The sequence below is a fragment of the Mesocricetus auratus genome, unplaced genomic scaffold (assembly GCF_017639785.1).
Source record: "Mesocricetus auratus isolate SY011 unplaced genomic scaffold, BCM_Maur_2.0 Super-Scaffold_100004, whole genome shotgun sequence".
Lineage (NCBI taxonomy): Eukaryota > Metazoa > Chordata > Mammalia > Rodentia > Cricetidae > Mesocricetus > Mesocricetus auratus.
Genome location: NW_024429189.1, coordinates 73302219 through 73325814, shown reverse-complemented (window position 1 = coordinate 73325814; position 23596 = coordinate 73302219). Strand labels below are relative to the sequence as shown.

At 39.0% G+C, this 23596-nt stretch overlaps 1 protein-coding gene across 13 annotated transcripts in view; it reads right to left on the bottom strand.

The window, feature by feature from the left end:
* Nucleotides 1-23596, bottom strand: part of Dcdc1 (doublecortin domain containing 1) — a 414546-nt gene that overhangs the window by 236904 nt on the left and 154046 nt on the right. For 12 of the 13 annotated variants that reach the window (XR_005877304.1, XM_040745964.1, XM_040745975.1 and 9 more), the window contains 2 exons: nt 17343-17513; nt 2396-2497 (listed from right to left, as the gene is read on the bottom strand). Coding sequence is in view for 12 of the 13 variants with exons in the window: in XM_040745964.1 (XP_040601898.1) it covers nt 2396-2497; nt 17343-17513 (273 nt within the window). In the remaining variant the exon portion in view is untranslated. The remainder of the gene's footprint in view (nt 1-2395; nt 2498-17342; nt 17514-23596) is intronic. The other variant, XM_040745972.1, reaches the window with a different exon arrangement.

The window sequence follows — 23596 nt, the reverse complement described above, 5'->3', positions numbered from 1 at the left end:
TGTCACCCCACGTTTTAAATAATAGCACTGACAGTGCTATGCTTCTTGCAGTCAGAGACAAAGCTATGGAGAGGGTTCATATTAAAACGCATTTCAAATGTAAAGTTAATCCAATGGAACTGTGGCACATGAGGTACTTTAAGAAGACATCTTTCATTATCATCTGTCACCTTTGTTTCAGCTTCCCTGCCCCTGCTCTTCCCAGCTCGGCACCTCACCCTATCCATCACTCTGACCCCTCCCCCAGCCTTCTGTCATAGGCCTCCCTTTCTTCTCCTCCTTGTCAGTTCATGCACTTCTCAATTTGTTATCACTCTGTGGTCCTTGCAGGAAGGTAGACTCCTCTTTTTCTCTCTCTTTACTTCTAGGAATTTCTCCTGAAGACACATTGCTGAGGTGCAGTTTGAGTCACCATGAACACTTTGGGTGTCTCACCTCACTGGCCGTAAATTCTTGACTAAGTACAATACTTTTTGGTCAACAGCCACACTTACAGAATGCCTCAGAACTAAGCATTGGCTGATGGAAGGAAAACGACCTTGACTCTCATGTCAATCAGACCTGTGTTAGCCTAAAAATGACCTTGACTCTCATGTCAATCAGACCTGTGTTAGCCAAACTTTTAGAACATCAAATGATAAAATAATTCTTTTTGTTTCACTAAAATTAATATTTCTTACCCAACAGAGCCAAATTCTACATAATACAATAATAACATCTGTTCACTTTAGTAGTTTAAGAGGTGAAGGCCTTAGTGAAAACCTGCATTGTTTTGTTTTCCTTAAAGAAAGTGCAAATATATTTTGGAATCTATGCATTATATTTCCAAAACCTTACATTTAGTTTTCTTGCTTTGCTATGATTTCAGAAAGCATGTAATAGCAGTCATTTTTTTTTTAATCACAAGGATTTTGCTTTAGAGGCACCACTTTTTTGTAAGAAAGCCATAATAGATTTAAGGCCTGATTGTGGGGCAGGGCTGTGTACAAAGGCCAGTGGCGTGTGGAGGAGACACATTCACTTTCACAGGAGTTGCATTGCAGTCTCCATTTCCCCAACTTGGTGACAGACTGCACTCTATGTGTTCAGGGATGAACATTTAACAGGCCACGGGAGACGAGGGCCTCTGTACCTTTCATCTGTAGGTCATTGGCCAGGGCTGGGCTCTGGAAACCAAAAATTGTGATAATCTTTATCCATTTATCTTTAAAGCTATCATCACTGAGCCTTTACAGGACAAGAATTTGCTCCCAGATCTGAGAAGAGTATAAAACAACCTCTTAGACTAGTGATTGAGACAAGTGTCTGCACGAGGGAGCAGACCACTTAGGATGCTCTCTCTGGAGTTTTATGATGATCCTAATTGAAATTCTGCAAACCACACCCCCATTTACTTCCAAATTAAAGCAAAGCACAATTTCAGTCAGTCATTAGTCAATACATGAAGTTTCCAAGGAATAACAGCTTCATGTATAAGGTATCCCTGTCAATGTTTACTAAAGTGTATAAAATACTCCAATGCAAAAAGGTTGGGAGACAGATAGAAAATTCTAGAAAGACTTTAGTACCATGCTGATTTCTATAGTCATTGACAAGATAATAAAAGGAAACTAGCTAAGGCTTTGGATCTTTCTCTAATAAATTAAAGTAACATTTTCCTGTATCCTCTGGGTCAACCAGTGATCTAATGAATGCCACCCAACTGAGAAGCAGCTTTTGTAACTGGCTGTACAGGCCAGGTAAGGGATGCTTCCAGGGAGAGGTAAGTCTGAGGGTGTTGTACTGAGCAAGAGAAGAGAGCAAGCTTCTGAACAAAGAGGAGGCAACAGAGCCCAAGACACTGGTGTGCACTCGGGCGCATAACCCCAATTTGTAAACAACGGGGTGTTCTGTGTCCTTTTATGCAAGACAAAAGCTCAAAATAAAGACCCTGAACATGTTGGTTCTGTCTGAAAAACATCCCAATTGTCTGGAAAATAGGCAAAGGTAAGAGTGTCCAAGATAAATTCCTAGGATTTGCTCACAATGAGCATGGTGGAAGACCAAGGCTGTGTGTTAGTCACTCGGGCACACGGCTTAGAAATACTATGCCCAGAGTATACTCTCCACCAAACGTTATGGAATTTCTTTTTAAAGTATAAAAATAAATAAATAAATAAATGGAGAACAATTTTGATGTATCAAAAACAGTGCCCAGTATAAAAATACTTTCATATACAAACATACTGATGGTTAAGATGTGATTAGGCTAAGATTCAGGAGGTGACAGTCAACTGTACCTCCCCTTGTAGGAAAACAAATGGCTGATATTTTCTAAACTGCCTTAAGATGCGATTATTTGCATTAACTCTAAGTTACATGGGGAATGCTTACGTTCACACAAGCAATAACTCACTCTTTGCATTGTCTCGTCACCTTGGCCTGGGCTGTCACACTTTAAATCTTTTCTACTGATGTAAACAGAGATCTCCCCAGTGTCTTTACCATTTTCAAATACCTGGAAAATGAACACATTGAAAAATAGAAATAAACACATGTGGACATATGTACAGGGACATGTGTAAAGCAAGAGACCAACTATCTGAACATGTGCAAGCACCTGGATGGAAAGTCAAGAGTTCTAAGATAAGAAGGGAAGGCCTTGTTCTTCTGTTTGGTCTCAGTGACTAACCTGACTCCCATTCCCTATCATCTTAAAATAGAAGAAAGTTTGGAGCCGGGAGCAAGACCTCTGGCCACAGCAAATGCTGAAACAGAGCAAACATCAGCAAACAGTCATCTAGCAGCCAATTAACTAGTTCATCTCCTGCTGCTTGGAAAAAACATGAAGCCACAAATGGCAAGGAGAATGCTCAGTTCTTATTTAAAAGATATCAGTGTCCTCTTCGTCTTCTGACTCATTCAACAAAATTCAACCTGACAGGTTTATTACATAACAGAAGGGGGAAGGTCAGTCATTTTAACTGCACAAACTCAACAAGTTGTTGAAAACAGAGATAAAAATATTGCATTATGCAACAGTCGCTGGGAAAAAAAAGGAAAAACCAAAGTCGCAAATGTTCTGGTCAAAAGGATCCGAATAAACCAGTCCTGACAGGACGGCCCCACTAAAGTGAACACTCCCCCTGCCCACACTGAGGATCCACGCAGGGTGCTCCATTCACTAGTCAAGAAAAGACTCAGGCCAGAGGGAGGCCTGATGAATAATTTAAATCTTTGCTTTTTAGTGTTTTTTTTCCCTCTAAAATTCTTTTCTTCTGTTTCTGATATGTCCATCACATTTTAGTGTGGACTGTTTTATATATTTCTTGTGCTATTTCCAGAGAAGATAATTCAGTAGAATAATTTCTTAAAAAGCAAAGAAAACTGTCTTTTGTTCTTTTGAGGCAGTTCAAACTTTATTTGGTAAGTTTTAACCAAGTTTGGAAAATAATGTATTACAATAACTCTTCTGCAGCCTATGGGAGTGGGGATCGAGGTGGGGATGGGGGTTGGAGGAGAGAATTTAATCATGTAAGAACCTTAGGGACGGCCCCACTCAGTGCTCCTTCAGAGCCACAGTGGCTCAGTGGACAGCCTGTGGCCTCTGCTTGGCAGCACTGGATTTTACTACAGGAAGAGTCTTTTCTTGATGGAGATAAAAGGAAGGAAAAAAGGAAAAAGGAAGGGAGGGAGGAAAGCAGGGAGGGAGGGAGGCAGGGAAAGAGGGAGGCAGGGAGGCAGGAGAGAGAGAGAGAGAGAGAGAGAGAGAGAGAGAGAGAGAGAGAGAGAGAGAGAGAGAGAGAGAGAGAGAGAGAGAGAGGGAAACCACTTTTCTGGGTAACAGTACAACTCTCAGCCAGCAGTTTCCCTAAAGTTGCAAATCTGAGGCAAGAGGAGGAACATCTTACTGTTCCAAAAACTTCTTTAGGGCCCTAGTCTGAAATGGAACTCTCAAGCAACAGGAGTCGATCAGGAAGGTGTCCACTCTGGTTGTGTTGCTAGGGCTGAGGCTGAAGAACTTACTGATGCTCCTCTGTCTAGACTTGCGGGACTCTGGGCTCAGTACAGGAAACTGCATTCTAGGAAACAGCAGCGAAAGCTCTAACTGCTGGAGGATGCAGTTGAGCAGAGCTCTGCCTCCACACCTAGCACCATCATTAGCAGGTTGCTTCCTTCAGTGCAGATAGTGAGACTTCCGGTGTTCTGTCCCGGAACAAGGGCCCAGCAGACAAAAATCAAAACCAGAAAGAAAAACAAACAACAACAACAACAACAAAAAAAAAAAACAGTGCAGTCAAAACAGAAACACTGCCTCTAACTCCCTGAAACTCTCCAGGGGCTTAAGAAAAATCGGTGCTTTTCACAGTTAAGAAACCATTCCCCTAGCAACAATCTTTAAGAAGCTACTTTCCAAAGGACATTCCTTTGGTTTTTGAGCTCAGGAAACTATGCCTACTCTCACTGCCAGTCTCGAGATGCTCCTTGCCCCTCCTTTGAGTGACAACTATTTCTACTTCCCATGTGCAGTGTTTAGACACAGAGAGCTCTCTAGGCTGAATGTTTCTACCACAGAGGAGATGTAGAAAAATGAAAGCTTGCTTTCCTATTGCTTCATTGTTTTAAGAAAAACTAGCTACTGCCACAGCTTCCTAGAGGAGCTTGGCATAGCTTCACTTCCTATGGCTTTAAAATGAAATTCTCACCCATAGAGCAGAGCAATGCCAAAAGCAGCAATGACTAGCTTTGGCACTCTATGGTCACAGAACCTAGAAAATAATAACCTGGAGCCTTTTACAAACATGGCTCAAGATGACAGAAGAATTATTACAAATAGGAATTTCTACAAATAGGAATTTATATCTATGTCCCTAGTCACATGAAGCATGGCGACTCCAAAAGTGTTCTATGTGGCATAGTATTTTCATTCTCCTTCATACTGATATCAACTTTTCTTGAACAGGGCTAAATTAGGTTGACACTAATGGTTTACTTTTATGTTGTGGATGTATGTATTCATTCAAAAAATATTGAGTCCTACATACCAATACATACCTGGTCAGGAAGTTAAAATATACTAACAAAGAATAAGATTTCTGTTGATGAGATTGTTGTTGTCTGCCAGATAAGATAAAGGGACAGACAACAAGCCATACATACATTTAGGAGGAATTATATTGGCATATGAACGTACAGCTAGAGAAGCCTGACATTTATATGATTTGCCGGGCCTTCTTCAGCAAGAAGAATACAAAATCAAAAATGAATGACAGTATTAAATATTCATTTAGAAGAACAAGACATCACACTTTGCATACATTTGAAACTCACACAGAAAAACGACTATAAACATTAAATATAGTGGCAAATATTCTCAATTACTAACTATTCGAGACCCAGTCTCCAATCAGAACTTTACACTGTTGTTCTATAACAGTTTTTATGAAAAGGAACACAGAGAATTTGGCCCAGCCACAATCCCCCTCACCAAAATCAGGCCATGAAAAAAGATGATCTTTTCCTTTCTGTCATACGCTACTTAAAATTCTTATTACTAATTAGAAAGGTTTCTCCTGGTGTCATAACTGTTTGGTTAGCTCATAAAGGCTCTAAGGGTTGAGTTTGAATTTGATAAAAACCTTTCATTGGGTTTCTTTAAACTATAAACTATAAAATGTGGAAAATTTTTCTACTGGTTAGCTGGCTCTATTAATTTCACAGCAGGCTTGCCTTCCGTTAACCATGTTAGATTGCCCGTCACTCTGTGATACAGAAAGTAGAACCCTTTCTGACCATCAGGCAGTAGCTATCTCTCTACAGCAAAACAGCTAGGATAACAACTGGGCTACACAGAGAAGTGACCACTTTGTCCAAACTCAACATGCCTCCATGCTGCAGTTTGGATCTTGATTCCCAGCAAAGGCTCATATGTTAAAGGTTCCATCGCCAGGATGCAGGATACTGCAACTGGGAGGTCTGGAAGCCTTTAGCAGCAGGGCCAACTGGTAGATCCTAGGTTGCTATTACTTCACCCTTGAACATATGGCGGGACTCCAGATGCTAAAGGCATTTCTGCTCCAAATTCTACAGACATGCTGTGTTATGCTGCCTTGCCACAGGGTCAAAACCTTGGAGTTAATCAACCAACTGTGAGGCAGAATAGACATTTTTTTTATTTAAGTTGATTTTCTCTGGCATTTGGTTATAGTGATAGAAATAGGGCTAACATATCCACACAGTTTTCTCTAAGCCATACTTCAGAAATGCCATAGCAACTCTAAAACAACTTGTTGCAAGGGAGAGCATGAAAAAGAAAACGCTGGATTGAAAAAGGTAATGGTTTTAACTAGCTGTAGTTAAAATAAATTGTGTTTGCAAATTTTATAAACATGCATGCTCATGTCACCACCTGCATAGTCAAGATTGACCTCCTCGTGGTGTGTTTAAAGGGACTTAAGCACTTAAGCATTGACTTCATGTGCATGCCGTTCTGAGTGAGGGAGAAGGTAGTAAGCACCACATGAGGAAGCAACAATGCAGTAAGCCAGGTATTACAAACCTATGTCCATAAAATGTCCTGGGCCTAGCAGTAAGTAGATGCTCAGGATGACCCTACTGGAACAGTGATTTGGAAGTAAGGCAGTGAGGGACAAGCAGATAGACGTGGAGGAAAGCGCAGAGCAAAGAAACTCGGCAGAGATGTGTGGCGTGATCCTGGGTGACAAGGAAGCTACTGTAACTGCAGCAGAGCGGGAGAAGCAAACATGCAAATAGAAATAAAGGCCAAGAAAAGATAGAGTAGGATATGGCTCAGGATGTCCCAATAGAGTAGTAATAGGATATGGCTCAGGTGCCATGGTGGATGTGTGGAGATCAAAACCGACTTCCTGGAGTCAGGTCTCTCCCTCTTGTTCTTTGTGATGCTACACTGAGTCCCCCAGCTGGCTGGCTGGCAAGTTTCTGAAATATTCTCCTGATCCATCTCAACTTGAGTGATGGGATGACAGATGTATACAACCCACCTTCCTTTTTTACTTTTTTAAAAATTTTAGCCTGGACCTCAGAGACAGAACTAAGGTTACGAATTAGGCTTCTGCCATTAATGCCTTTACCAGCTGAGCCATCTTTCCACCTAGCTGACAGTTTTACAGGGATCAGTATGATCACTGCTTTGGGAATAGACTATAGAGGCAAGGATAATTGGAAAAGTACACAACGGTGGCTGAAAGCATAACCTTAACCGTGGACATGTTTAAGAAATGGCCTGTTTTTATTAGTTGTTCCAGAGTAGTGTTATTGGCTGATGCTTATTAATGGGGCTGAAATACTACTTAAACATCTATGGATGTAAAGTAACCAACATAAATATAACTTCATATGCAATAGTTGTAAAGACATGCATATATCAATAAACACTATAATTCTATTTATTACAAATACATCATTAGACGGTGACCAAAATTTAAACTATATACAGTGAGCTAACTTGGATGGGGATTTGTGAGCCAGTACCAATCTTTGGTAAGTTTGCCTAGCATCATTTACAACATCTCTTTATGGGCTGTGAAAGCGCTTATTTGGTGCCATTATCTGACCTTTAATACTGTAAGTCTGGTTAAGAGCTAGCTGTTAGGGAACAGCAGGTTTCCAACTCTACTCAACCACTGGGCAGACCACCCAGGAAGCCCTCTGTGACGTGAGCAGAAGGCCAAGTGCCTGAGCTTCAGAATACCTCAGGGTGTGATGCTGTCAAGAGGCAATAATAGAAAAATGACCCCACAGTGTGCTGCTCAAAGTCTGGGACTGCACAGCAACAGGATTTACACTGAGAGGTCTGTGCAGGTAGATAATGCAGCCTCACAAAAATCACCTACTATATTTCAGGTGGATATAATTTAAAATGTTGCAATAAGCTTATATGTCACCTTGGCCTGGGATCCCCTGGAATCAGACACCGAAATGAAGATTTGCCTGCAGTAAGTTCACTGGGGAACATTCAGGAGCAATGCTGGGAACCTCCGGATGCAGAGTCTGGGGTGAAGAACTGTTGACATCATCACAGACTTCTCTAGGAGATCTGGAGCTAGAGTGGCCTACATCCAGAGGTAAGACACAGGAGCCATTCTTTTGAAGTCACCTACCAGACAAAGGCTAGGTGTAGGCTGCCTTGAAGGTAGAGGCCTTACCATAGGCAAAGTGCTCCTTTTTGCTAAAGACAACTGTTTGGGAAGAATGTAGCTGTGGAAGTGGGGGACGGGCATCTCTGTTTTGCAGGGATGGACCAGTTGACAAGGTGTCCGGTAAACACAAAGCATCAGAGGGTAGGCCACACTGTCACACACCTGAGCCCATACCATCTTCAACTAGCCAGAAAGTTACTTAAGAAGACAATTAATTTCATGTTTCAGCAAAGCTCACAGGTTAAAAGTACAGATGACTCCCCATGAAATAGGATTTTAAGGATGGGCTAAAAAACTCTAACCTCAAAGTAGCCTTCCCCCAAATTTGTCAAGGCATGGAATTCCAGTTAGAGGTTCACTCCTTTGTCACAAACAAAGAACCTCAGCTGTAGAAGAGAAAGCTGGAGTCAGGATTATTACTTCTGACCCCTTCATATACTGTGATCATCCGTCTCAGCTCACTGAGCCCAAGGTAAGACTGGTAGACAAGAAGTCAGGGGCCAGTGGGAGATCAAATCCAATGACCTCAAACAATAGACCATCCTTTTATCTGTCTTAAAAAGTGGTTCCAAATGAAAAAAAATGTCTAAAAATTTTTGAAATTATCTTAACTTCAGAGAACATACATCCTAAGAACAAATTTTGAAGAAATGATGGAAAAAAGAGCAAAGGATACCTGCCTGCCTGAATTGAGATAAGAATGACAGGAGAGCCAAGGAAGGTGACAGATGGTGACATCTGCAAGAGGCCTTCACCTGCTCCACAATCACCCTAGAGGGGCGGAGTCCCTTCTTTTTAGTGTCTACAGTTACATTTCATTAGGGATTTTACTCTCATTCCATTTCTGTACTTAATTATAGACAAAGAAAATGTCCAAAATATGGTGAGTAGTCCTATAAAAATCATCTTTTTATCCAATTAAAACTCTCACCTTATTTACTCTATGGCTAACCGAAGTCATCTAGAAGACAACAATAAGGCAATTTGCTGGCCTACCAAGTCCTCAGCTGGGGAACCTAATGAACTGTTGTGACGAGACTATCTTGAGGAAAGAGAGAACAGGATTTTCACTCTAATCACATTAATTTGGTACCTGAAATTTTATTGAACTTGCATTAGAGTATCATGTATGTGGATCATATGTAACATGATGTGCTGTATATAAGGGTTTGGCAAACAAACTGCTCCATATATGCCTTTTAAGCAAATGCTAGAGAACTTTTGATGAGCCAGGCACAGTCACAGAGCCCAAATTCCACTTCACTGAGAGTAAGGAACACTGCAGGATTCAGTATGAACTAAATCAGATTTCCCACATTCCTCATTCTAGGAATCACAGTTTTCAACTGGGGATAGAGCAAAATTTTAATGCTATTCATCTTTATTTTTTAAAGAAACAAACTAACTGTGACAATAGCTTTCCCCTAACGTGAATAACAGCTTCATTTAACCAAAACATCTACAAGCACTATTTACAGCAAAACATTTTTATCTTAAGTAATCCATGTCTTAGATCATAAAACTGTAAGTAAAGTCCTAAGCAGGTTTGAATGTACCTCCTCATTTGCAGATAATGGAAAATCTGCATGTATGTGTTATTCAGATAAATAATTCTGCTTGAAAATGATCATGAGTCAGACTAACATAGATGTCAGTGGGTAATGCCAGGGAGGGGAACATATGTGGGCAGGGAATCTTAGCAACTTGAGCATATCAAACACTATGTGAAAAAAGCTAATTGAGAGGTAAAGACAAATTAACTGCTATGGAGAAGGACATTCTCCCTGAGAGAGAGAGCGTCGGCAGTGGTAAGGTTCAGTGGTTCATTTAGTGGGAGTCACTGCTGGGACCATAATACAGCTCTGGCCTGCGGACTTTCCCTGCTGATTGCCCACCTGGCAATTCTCTGGGCACCTTCTAGGATGTCAGCGCTGCACAGGGAAAGCCTGTCTCATTACAACACACTCTGCATGGGAGCCAAGGCCTCCACCAATTGCTTTTTCCCGAGTTTGCTACCAAAGCTGTTTTTCTGTTCAACATGTGGAGAAAGAGAAGATTGGATCTTCCAAAGCACAAAGATTTACATCTGGCTGCAGATGTCTGTCAGCAAAAGGGGTCCTGGGAACCCAGTGTTCACTGCTAGTTGCTATCGGTCAAGAGGTTGGAAGGCACACATGATTCCATCTTGAGCCTCACAGTGTCTCAGTTTCTTTACCTGTAAAATGGGTAGCCCAACTAATCTATTAGTGTGTAGTTTGCGTGTGAGGAATAATTATCACTGTCACATTTTGTCCAACTTTTAAAGACAATTTGCAAAACCATAGTGGTAAATACCCTGTTCCATTACAATGTCTTTTCAAATGCAGGCAGGGTTGTCACATTTTACTACTCATTTTTAAAAAATATCTTCTTTCTTCCCCCATTGTTTACTGGTGAAAGGGAGATTCTCCTGGGGTGTAAACATGAAGAGAGAAATAATTTCCCAACGAAGCAAGGGCATAATATAAATGCAGAGTAAAAGACAAGAGGTCATAGAAAGAAAGAAAGAGAGAGAGAGAGAGACAGAGAGAGAGAGAGAGAGGGAGAAAGGGAGGGAGGAAGGGAGGAAGGAAGGAAGGAAGGAAGGAAGGAAGGAAGGAAGGAAGGAAGGAAGGAAGGAAGGAAGGAAGGAAGAAAGGAAGGAAGGAAAGAAAGAAAGAAACCCACATTGGTACTATGGACAATTGATTACATTGATCTAATTCTAGGCATTAAATTGATCCATGCAAATAAATGCTTAGAGAGCTTTTAGTTACTTAAGTGACCACAGAAAAAGGGTGAACACCTAAAAAATATCTTTTATGTTTGTCTTAACAGTAGAAGCTCTTAAAAATACATTTCCATGTCTCATTTTTGTAATTACATGGTATAGTATGAGGTCAACTTTTAAAGAACAGTGTGCAGACATTGGTTCCCATTGTGGGAAAGTCCTTGGGCTTTTGTTTGTTTTGCTTTTAGTCAACAGCTGTACAACAAAACTGGGACAGTTTCTAGGTGCTCCTGTGCTATTGATACAGCTCATCTGAGAGTTCAGGGCACAGGAAAAATTAGGGGATGCTGTAAATAAAAGTCAGCATCTTTTCTAAACACTAAACAAGCTCATTTTAAAATATAAACAAGCTGATAAGATACAATGATGGAAATTTGGAATAAGACTAAGAAGACCGACACATTAGTTTTGCCTTCAAATGATCAAAATATTTGGCATAGAAGGACAAAGAAAACTTTCTGTCTCTAAGTCACTACAAAATTCTTGTGCTTTACTTTGTTATTGTAAATAAACACCCACTTTCAGGCCTGACTCTAAAGGGAGCTTCCATTGTTGGCTGGCCTGGTCCCATCCCCAAATTCTGCAAGCTTTAGGTGCCACGGTAACTGGATCTGTCTCCACTGGCAGTTATATGGAAATCAACCCAGAGGGCATCAGTAACCAGTTGTGTGTGAAAAGGCATCCTGCACCCACCTTCCGCTTCCCCCATGCCTTTCCCTCCTACTCACACATCACTGGCTCTTGCTCATCAATCCTCCAACACAATCGCCCACCTTACCACTAGCTCTTCCCTCCCACCATCCCCTACTGATTTGCTAATACCCTTTCCCATCAATCCTTTCCATCCTGCTCTCTCAGGCTAACATTGCTGACAGCATCTCTGTGGGGGTGAAGAGGAGGAGGAGTTGCAGGCGAAGCACAGGACCAGGAAGGCAGAAGTCAGTGAGCCATAGCAACAGCAGATGCTCTCATAGTGGGTAGGGGTATTGGCAGCATGTGGGGATATGGAGTAAGAGGAGGCTAGGAGAGTAAGAGAGTGCGTGGTATACCTGTTGCCTGGAGTGCTTCACACAGTGTAGAACACAGAGACTGCAACCATTGAAGACAAAGACATTAGGAACCCTCAGCATAAAAAGTGAAATGCAGTGGCCAGAGAATGTACCAGAATACCTCTATTAACAACACAGACCAGAGTACACACTGTGGATGAAGCAGCATAAAAAGCTGTATAGGCATAACAGGACTACAGCCCATAGGACTTTTATTCTAAAATTCCTCAAATTGTGTTTTAAAATTAAAAACAAACAGTCAACAACAACAAAAACCAAGGACTTTCTCAAAATGGGAATCAACATCTGCACACTGTCCTTTAAAAGTTGGCATTATACTAAACCAGGTAATTCCAAAAATGAGACAGGAGACATTGTAATAATGTGTCTTTTTAAGAGGTTCCACTGTTTAGGTCAATCTAAATGATTCTTTTAAAGTATCAGTGAAGGAATGATGAGGATGAACAGCTCAGTAGAGATGAGAAAGCATCATTTATAGTAAGAAAACTGGCCCAAATAATGCCATGCGCCCAGTCCTTAGGGAGGATCATCAGGATTCTAGATTCAGAAGACATGTGTGATCAATTATTCAGTTGATTGACTTTAATCTTATTTTTATTTTATTTATATATTGACTTTATTCCCTGTATCCATTGTCCCCACCCTTCCCTTTGTTCAACCCAGTCCTATTTAGCTGCTTTGTTTCTTAACTATCTCACTTCCATTTTTGTTTTACATACACATGCATGCTTGTATATGACTATACAAGATCTAGGATCCACAAATCAGAGAAAGCATATAATATTTGTCTTTCTGAGACTGACCTCTAAGATTAATTTAGAGTTGCACCCATTTTCTTCAAGTGACACATCTTCATTCTTCTTTATGATGAGAACAATGCCAATGTATTCATAAGCCACATTTTCATTATTGTTTCTCTGGTGACAGACACGTAGGTTGGTTCCATAATTTAGCTGCTGCATATTAATAGTACTGCAGTAACCTGAGTGTGACACCTGGATGTGGAGTCTTTGGGGTAAATAGCAAGCAGTAGTTTACCTGGGTTAGATGGAATCTCCATGAGATTTTGATTTGCAGTTCTCTGATAGTAGCAATGTGATTGTTTTTGTGTCTTTTGGTTATTTGTGCTTCATTTTTGAGAATTTTCTGCTATTTAATTAGCGCATTGACTGGGTTGTTTGTGGGTGTCTTTTTTTAATGAATAGTTTTTAAACTGTTCATATATTCTACATACTAATCCTCTGTTGGACGTACTGTAAACAAAGATTTTTCTGCTGTTTGTAATATATTTTGAAATCTATTAAGAAGTTTGAGATCTATAGTTTCTTTCTTCTTAAAACTGCTTTGGGAGTTGGGTGTGGTGGCACATGCCTTTAATCCCAGGACTCAGGATGCAGAAGCAGATGCATCACTGTGAATTTGATGTCAGCCTGACCTACAGATTGAGTTCTGGGACAGGAGGGATACACAGAGAAACCCTGTCTCAAAAACCAACCAACCAACCAAACAAACAAACAAACAAACAAATTGCTTTGGGTATTCAGAGTCTTGTGGAATTGTCACTTGTATGGTTGCCTTTTGGTGGTCTCAAAGAATATCTTTGGAATTTTGATAGCAATTACATTGAATCTGTGGGTGACTTGGAGTAGATATTTTAAAGAAATTGATTATTTTCCTCATTCATCTTTGATTTCTTCATCAATCTTTTATCATTTTCAGCATATATAGTTATTTCACCTCTTTGGTTAAAGTTTCTAAACATTTTGCTTTTTATGATGTTATTGCTAAGAGATTGTTTTCTAATCTCCCCGTTGGCTCTTTCATTGTTAATATAAAGAAATGTCCATATTTTTTATATCAAGAAATTTGAATTCATTGGCTGGTTCCAATAGATTTTTTTCTGGATTCTTTATGGTTTTCTATCTTTTATTACCACATCATCTATAAACTGAGCTAATTTTATTTTTTCCCTTCTGATTTAGTTGCAATTTATCTCTTTTTGGGTCTAATTGCTCTTACTAGTATTTCTAGTGCTGTGCCAAATAAAATTGGTGAGAGTTAGTCTCCCTTTCCTGGCATCAGATCTTAGAGAAGATATTTTGAAATCTATGCACTGGACATTACATATCACCTGCACAAGACTTGCATAAGAATGGGCAGTCAACATTGTTATGAATGAGGGAGGAGTTTATGAGCCACCACTCCTATTTGATGAGCTATTGACAGTTGAGGGTTGCTCTAGAAGAGATAGACATTTTCTTCAGGGGTATAGCCCCTAGTAAGCTGTCTACACTCCATTCAATAACCCAATCCATGTTCATGCAAGCAGCCCTAGTTAAATCAGTGAATCACAGAGGGAAAACAAAAAGACATGAAAGTAGACAGAAGAGGTTCAACAGGAAGGAGGTAGATGATGTAATGATCAATATACATTATGTAATTGTGTGACATTGACAAAAATTAACTTATATAATATTTTTAAACATCTGTTTAGGGATGGAGTGACAATTACACATTCTGATGATATAAGGATATGTGGCACATAAGTGTCAAACAATAATAAAACATGTAATTACTATTGCAAATCCCACATAGCTCATTGATTTTTGCCTAGTCATATAGTTAGTTACCAATGAGAAAATAATACAGTTCTGGCCTGAACACCAACTGATGTTCCCATACACAAGACAAAAGTAAAACTAGAGAGCTATATCCATGTGGCTGTTCCTGTTAACTAGTGTCATGAGCAATTCCTGTGTTAGCTCAGAAAATAGTTTTGTATACTTATTGTGTGTGCTATTTACAATGCAACAAATACAGAAATTTTATACTTTAAAATTTATTTTATATTACTTTTTAAATTATGCACTCAAATCAAAACTTGGCTTACTATTTTTCTCGAAAGGGCCACATAGTAAATACATTAGGGTTTTAAAGTCACATAGTCTGTCTCAACCAGACCATTCTGCTACTGTCTTAGACAGGCAGCCATAGGCAGCACGCGAACAGGAAATAGGAAATTTTGTCCATGGCCTGTCCCAACCAATCACCCAACCCTTAGTTCATGTCTTTATTTTTATCACTTACCAGCTTCTATTGTGTATGCAACTGACTGGTCAATTTTAAGTCAAAGCAAGCCATTATTGAAAAGAAACCTATTTGTTGAAATTTATTGTAGCACAATCAGAGAATTCACAACACACACACACACACACACACACACACACACACACATACCACATGAAACATAGTAATAACTGAAAGAATAGGCAACAGGAAAATGTAATCAGATAATTTGAAAGAAACAGTTACCAGTATCTTTTCAAGGATTGGTTCAATGTTTATAAGTACTTTTTAATAATGACTGTGTTTAAACAGTGGCTCTCACAACAGTTTAACTGTTTTTCACAAGCTGCTGGAAGCCAGACTCTGGACACTAAACCAGTTCCCCTCAAATCAACAGGAGTGGAGAACACTGGTATTTCTCACATAGTCTCCAGATAACTCTATTCAGTCAAACTTGGAAACTACTACCCTAAAAAGCTAACAAGTCGAGTTGATACTCAGAGCTCTCGGGATTTAGAGGAATAATGTATGCTGTAGATGAATTCAGTGTTTCAGATGGGGAAACTGAATAGAGCTGAGGCAGAGGGATATGATGCCCAGTCTTCCTGGAGTGGAGCATGGGAGTATCAAAGCAAGACAATTCATGACACAGTTGGGAGAGAATTCTGGTTAGGGTATATAACCATTCTGTCATTCTGCCAAGAGTCTATAACACACCAGTGAAGTTATTGGGTACTTTATTTAGCTAATTTTAATAGCTTCATGCAGACTGTAGCTACTATATTAGATAGCACAGCGGGTACTTACAAATATTATACAACATGTTTCCTTTGCTTATAAATTTCCTATTTGCTGGTGTGGAAAGAAGTTTTGAAGAATGCTGAAGGGGGGAATATGTGAAAGGAACAGTTCAGAGTCTGCAATTAAAATTTTACTGTCAAGCTAATACGCTAATATGATAGAAATTCTTCAGACTTAACAATGAATTTATGAGGGGAAAAAAGTTCTTTTTCCCAAAGGCACTATAGTCTGTATAGTAGTGGATTAAAAGGAGTGGGCACAGATGTCATTAAGGTGACCAAAATCCCTTGCCTGTATTATCTCTTAACCAATAGCAAGTATTTTTACAGATTGGTCCACAACCAAGTCAAAAACCCAAAAAAGACAATATTACTTGACTGTGGGTACCCTTGTCTTTGATGCCTTAGATGTCACTCCCCAAATTCTTTTCTGACTGGCATAGACAATGCATTTAAGATTGAGTCACATTTTTCAAAAGGTCAAATTTTAATGGTAATAGTCTCATTTAAAACGAACCCACGGGAATGTCATCACAAGCTTCCATGCTCTTTAAAGTGGTGTTTGCAGCTAAAACTATATTCAAAGGATAGAGTGCAAGATGGAGGTTGAGCAGAAGTGAACTGCGAATATTATCAGTGGAGTTCTCCAAACAGTCCTCTTTACGTAGAAAGGGTCACACTGAGCAATGCTGATCTCTCTAATCAGAGGCCTTTGAGATGTGAACTAAGAAGTTACAGAACTGCAACTTAACTGTAACTTAACATGACAGAGGTGGCATGGATATTCTACCATGAATATCAAATCTTTACATTCCCTTTCGGTATTTCATCTGTTTTTGCCAAGGCAGATTATTCTTTCTCACCTAACACTGCAATAGCAGAGTAGCCTAGGACATTTAGCCATCTTGTCCTGACAAATAACCAATTCACCTTTCCCCCTCAGTATATTCTTAAGTATTGATTTTGCCAAGTGAACTCAGACATGTGTCACACTTATCCAATACATATCTTTTTCCCTGGAAATGCAGTTTGAACATCAATCAGTCACCCAGTCTTTTCACCTCTGATTCTTATTGTCACTGTCTGTCAACTATTAAAGCTTGGTCATTTTCCAAATGCATTGTTTTTAGGAAATGAAATGTACACAGTATTTTTACTTCTTTGAGAAGTATGCAAATGTTCACTAACTGAAGTTCTTCATTAAATTTACTTTTCTGCATTTAATCCTAAGTTTTATAACCCCCCATTTCAAAGATGCATAGTTATTTTCTTCTAAGACCTATTTTCTGAACAATATTCTTTTCCCTTACAGGTCAAATTTCCCTGCTGAGGACAGGATGAGACATTCAACAGAGAATCAGTGTTACACAGATCTTCAATGGTATAGAATGCTTCTGTCCCTGCTTGGATCTAGTGAGAGTCACAGAGTGACACTCACCTTGAGATGCAGGCCTCCTGGGATAATGGTGTTTGCTGGAAGGCTCTTAATGTGTTGGCAGACATAAGAGGAGAACTGCTCCTGCTCAGCCTGTAATTGGGGGCCAAGCTTAGCGAGATGACCTCTGTTGCTTTTGATAGCTGTCTGCAATTCATCAATCAGCATGCTCACCTGAAGGGGTTAAATTACAAGAGTTGTTAGCAAAAAGTAATTGTTGATGTCACACCTATTAGATTTTTGAGTACCTAGCCTGATAGGAGAAAATGACTTCAATTCAAGAACTTAACTATGGCTGTATCCTCAGGTAAAGAGAATACAAGGGACTAACCTATCCATCTCCATTATCCACTTCTTGTTTGTAGAAAACAACTGTGTGTGTGTGTGTGTCCCTTTACTTTGGTGTTATGTAATAAGTAGTCATTCAAAATTGCTGAATGAAAACTAACTCTAGGCATAAAAAAGAGCTTATAGATCTAAGAACTTTGCAAAATTCTTAAACTGCTAAAGAGGCCCAGTATGTTGACACAGAAGAAAGAGATAGGCTATATTGACATCAGCCTTGTCTCCAAAATGAATTCCAGGGCAACCTGGCTACATAAGACCCTGTTTCAACAAAGGGAAAAATGCATAGAAGAAGAAAATTAACAATATAGAACCTTCCTTGGATTTTGAAATTCATTGTTCTGTAACCTATTACCATACTTCAGTTTACTATATGTTACTTTTTAGACTACTTCACTTTACCACGAATTAAATTAAAATGTCAATTCATATATTAAATTCACTAAGATTTTGTAGATCTTTAAAATATATTTTCTGCCTAGAAAGCATTCTAAATGAAGCATAGAAGGCCCTCTTAGCACAATAGACAGTGTGTCAGTCTCATAAATGAAGCATAGAATTTTTCCAAAATTAAGAACATATCTTTGATGTTTATATTTCTAGACTACTAATCAGCGGAGTTAAGAAAGGTGTATGACCTTTACTCATATATTATTAATGATGTATATATACTGAGGACTTAGAAACAACAAATTAATTTCATAATTATATAGTTTGCTAATTAAAAATGATTATACTGGGAAAGTATCCAGAACCAGTATAGCTAGGTTATATGGCAGTTCTATTTTTAGTTTCTTGAGAGGCCTCCATTATGGTGGCTGGACTAGTTTATATACCCACTCATGATGCATAAGAATCCCCCTTTCTCCACTTCCTCACCAGTATCTGTCACCATAGTTTTCTTAATGTGAGCCATTATGAATGGGGTGAGATACTGTAATTTGTATCTCCACAACTAAGAATGTTGAAAACCAGTTAAAAATATTTATTAACCATGTGTGTTTCTTCTTTTGGAAACGATCTTTAAACTCATTCAGCCATCCGTTTATGGGAAGATTTTTTAATTTTAAGTTTTTATATATTCTAGGTCTAGCCAAGGTTTGCTCCCATTCTGCGGACTGCTTCTCACTGATAGTTTCCTTTGCAGTACAGAAGCTTTTATTATCATGTGATGCTACTTGTCAATTATTTGGTTTGTTTCCTGTGCCACTGAAGTCTTTTCCAGAAAGTTCCTGACTATGCCTCTATCTTAAAATACTTTCTTCTTTGTACACTGGAAGTTTGAATTGGCCCCCATAAGCTCATGGAGAATGGCACTATTGGGAATATAGCTTTGTTGGAGTATGTATGGCCTTGTTGGAGGAAGTGTGTCACTATAGGGGTGGGCTTCAGTGTTTCACATATGCTCAAGCCATACCCAGTGTCTCAGTTCACTTCCTCTTGCTTTTGAATCAAGATGTAGAATATTCTACTCCTTCTCCAGCAGCACATCTGCCTGCAGGACACTATACTCCCAGCTGCCAATAGACAAAACCTCTGAAACTGTAAACTGCCACCTCAATAAAATATTTTCCTTTATAAGAGTTGCCATGGTCATGGTGTCTCTTAACAGCAATAGAAATCCTAACTAAAACAACTGATATATTATTGTCGATTTATTTTCTTTTTGCATTTCCTTGACCTTTCTCATATTTACCCCTGTATAGTAGATAAACTTTCTAGTCACTGCATAATTCTACATCTCACATAAATGTCTACAAATAAAATGGACATTCCTAATCCAGCATCTGCTGCCATTGCCATTCCAGTCTTGGAACAGTACACACAGGGAAAGGTGAGTACCTGGCCGTTTCCTGCCCAGCTTTCCCTGTTTGAGCCCCTAAAATGTGACCCCCAATCATGTCCTTCCACCAAACCTCCAGAGAGACCTGGAGACAGACCCAACCATCCAGCATCTGCCGCCATCCCAATCATGGATTGGCACCCACTGGAAGAAGTGAGTGCTGGGCCATTTCCTGCCCAGCTTTCCCTGTTTGAATCCCCTGAAATGTGGCCCCCAGTCCCATCTCACCACTAAATCTCGCAGAGAGACCAGGAGGCAGACCCAGCCATCCAGCATCTGCCGCCATTCCTATCTTGGACAGGCACCCACTGGAAGAGAGAACCATCTGACATCTGCTGTCAATGGAGTCTTGGACTCATACCCACCAGAAGAGGGAGAGACCCCACCACCTGTACCCACTGAAAGAAGCTATGGGAAGACGACAGTATAAGAACACATTCAACAACAGGAAGTTTAATATGACACTACCAGAGTCTAGGGATTCTTTACCAGCACGACCTAAACATCCCAACACAAATGAAGCAAAAGAAAAACACCTTAAAAACAACTTATGAAGATGATAGAGACTCTCAAAGAGGAAATGAGAAAATCCCTTAAAGAAATGGAAGAAAAAACCCAAACAAACAAATGGAGGAAAAGACAAATAAAAAATGCAAGAAATCAACAAATTTTGTAAAGAAAGCAAGAAAACCCAAGAGAAAAACAATCAAATAGATGAAGGAAACGAATCAAACAGTTAAAGAAAACACAGACTGAGGGAATGCTGGAAATGGAAAATCTGGGTAAATGATCAGGAACTACAGATGCAAGCACAACCAATAGAATACAAGAGATGGAAGACAGAATCTCAGGTGAAATAGATTCATCGACCAAAGAAAATCTTAAGTCAAATAAATCCTTAACACAAACTATCCAGGAAATATGAGACACTGGGAAAAGACCAAACTTAAGAATGATAGGTATAGAAGAGGGCAAAGAAGTGCAGCTGAAAGGTGCAGAAAACATATGCAGCAATTTGTAGGAAGAGACATTAGGACTGCGCCGCTAGCCATGCCCACTTTGAGTGTGGCTAGAGGTGCATACAGAGGTGGTAATAAAAGGTGGTGTAGGAGATGCATGCTCTCTTTTGAGCTTTTGGTCCTGTAGTGAAAGCTGTTGATTCACCTTGGTTGCCAGTTTTCTATAGTTACCTATACCCACATCAAGTGTGTTGTTTATCGTTACAGTTTGGTGTCCTAATGTTTCTTCCTACACAGCAAAATCATAGAAGAAAACTTTCCAACCCTAAAGAAAGACATGACTATGAAACTGAAAGAAGCTTACAGAATACTAAATAGACTGGACCAAAAAGAAAAAAGTCCCCTCACCCCATACTAATCAAAACACCAAACATACAGAATAAAAGGCAGCAAATGAAAAAGGCCAAGTAACATATAAAGGCAGACCTACCAGAATTACACCTGACTTCTCAATGGAAACTCAGAAAGCTAAAAGGTCCTGGATAGATATTCTACAAACACTAAGAGATCATGTATGTCATTCCAAACTATTATACCCAGCAAAGTTTTCAATCACTATAGATGAAGAAAACAAGATATTCCACGACAGACAGATTTAAACAATATATATTCACAAATCCAGCCATACAGAAAGTACTGGAAGGAAAACTCCAACTCAGGGAAGTTAATTATACCCACAAAAACATAGGCAACAATGATCGCACATTATCAAAAGCCAAAACCAAAACCAAACAAAAGGGGAAATCCACACAAAATACCACCACCAAAAACAAATAAAAAAGAAACAAGAATCAACAATCAATAATCATTAATATTCCTCAGTATCAATGGTATTAACTTACTAATAAAAAAGACACAGGATAACACAATGGATACAAAGACAGAATCCATCCTTTGATTGCATACAAGAAACACACCTCAACTACAAAGACACAGGTTACCTCAGAGTTAAAGGATGGGAAAGGATTTTCCAATCAAATGGTTCTTAGAAACAAGGTGGTGAAGCTATTGAATGTATAACAAAATAGACTTCAAACTAAAATTAATCAAAAGAGATGAAGAAGGACATTTCATATTCATCATAGGAAAACCCCATCAAGATTAAGTATCAATTCTGAACATCTATGCCTTTAATACTAAGGCACCCACATTCATAAAAGAAATATTAATAAATCTCAAATCACACATAAAACCCCACACACTTATAGTGGGATTCTTCAGCACCCCACTCTCACCACTAGACAGGATTAACAGACAGAAACTTAACAAAGAAACAAAGGAACTAACAGAAGTTATGACACAATTGGATTTAACAGACATGTATAAAACTTTCCATCCAAATACAAAAGAATATACCTTCTTCTCAGCACCACTTGGAACCTTCTCTAAAATCTACTACATACTCAGCAACAAAGCAAACCTCAATAGATACAAAAATATTTGGAATAACTGCTTGTATCTTATTAGATCATCATGCTTTAAAGTTATAATTCAACAACAACACAAAGTGCAAAAACCCTACAAACCCATGGAAATTGAACAATATGCAATTGCATCACTCCTGAGTCAAGGAAAAATTAAAGAAAGAAATTAAAGACTTCCTAGAATTCAATGAAAATGAAGATACAACATACCCAAACTTATGGGACACATTGAAAGCAATGCTAAGGGGAAAGTTCATAGCACTAAATGTCCACATAAAGAAACTGGAGAATAGTTACACTAGAGAATTAACAGCACATCTGAAAGCTCTAGAACAAAAAAAAGCAAACTCACCCTGGAGGAGTAGATGCCAAGAAACAATCAAATTGAGGACTGAAATCAATAAAGTAGAAACAAAGGAAACAATACAAAGAATCAATGAAATAAAGAGTTGGTTCTTTGAGAAAATCAACAAGAAAGATAAACCCTCATCCAAATTAATCAAAAGGAAGAGAGAGAACATGTAAATTAACAAAATCAGAAATGGAAAGGGGGATATAACTATGGACACTGAGGAAATCCAGAGAATCATCAAGTCGCACTTTGAAAGCCTGTACTCCACAAAATTTGAAAACTCATGGGAATGAACAATTTTCTGGATAGATGTCACCTACCAAAAATAATATCAAGAACAGATAAGCTATTAAAATAGATCTATAACACCTAATGAAATAGAAATAATCATCAAAAGCCTCCCAACCAAAAATAGCCCAGGGTTAGATGGCTTCAGTACAGAATTCTACCACAAATTTTAAAAAGAGCTAATACCAACACTCCTCAAAGTATTCCACACAATAGAAGCAGCAGAATCATTGCCAAACTCTTTTGATGAGTCTACAATTACACTGGCACCCAAACCACACAAAGACACAACTAAGAAAGAGAACTACATACCAATATCCCTCATGAGTACTGATGTAAAAATATTCAATAAAATACTGGCAAATTGAATCCAAGAACACATCAGAAAAATCATCCACCATGATCAAGTAGGCTTCATCCCAGAGATTCAAGAATGGTTCAACATACAAAATTCAGTCAATGTAATTCACCATATAAACAAATTGAAAAGGAAAAAACTACATGATCATCTCACTAGATGCTAAAAAAGCCTTTGACAAAATCCAACACTCCTTCGGCATAAATTTTTTGACTAGAAATGTTATTAAATTCCCAATAAAAAATCCTGAAAAGGACAGCAATACCAGACAATGAATCTTTGGACCAAAGTTTAAAACTCTCCACACAGTCATCAGCATCAACAGTTTACAAGTTCTAGACATGAGCACTAGGCACAGACTTTCACCTCTTCTCAGGCCCTAGAAATAATGGGGAAGGGGTTCCTGGCCCACACTTCCACAGTTCCCCTAGCTCCCAGAACTGACAGGTAAGCAATACCCAGGCCCTCAGCCCCTGGACTACACTTACACTCAACCAAGAAACCCCAGATGCACAAATGCAAGTTCAAAAACAAAAGTAATTTGAAAATCTAAGACAAAAAGTCTCCTTCAGAAAATGCTAATCACACGATAATGGACCCCAACGAGAGAAATCTGGAAGATCTTTCT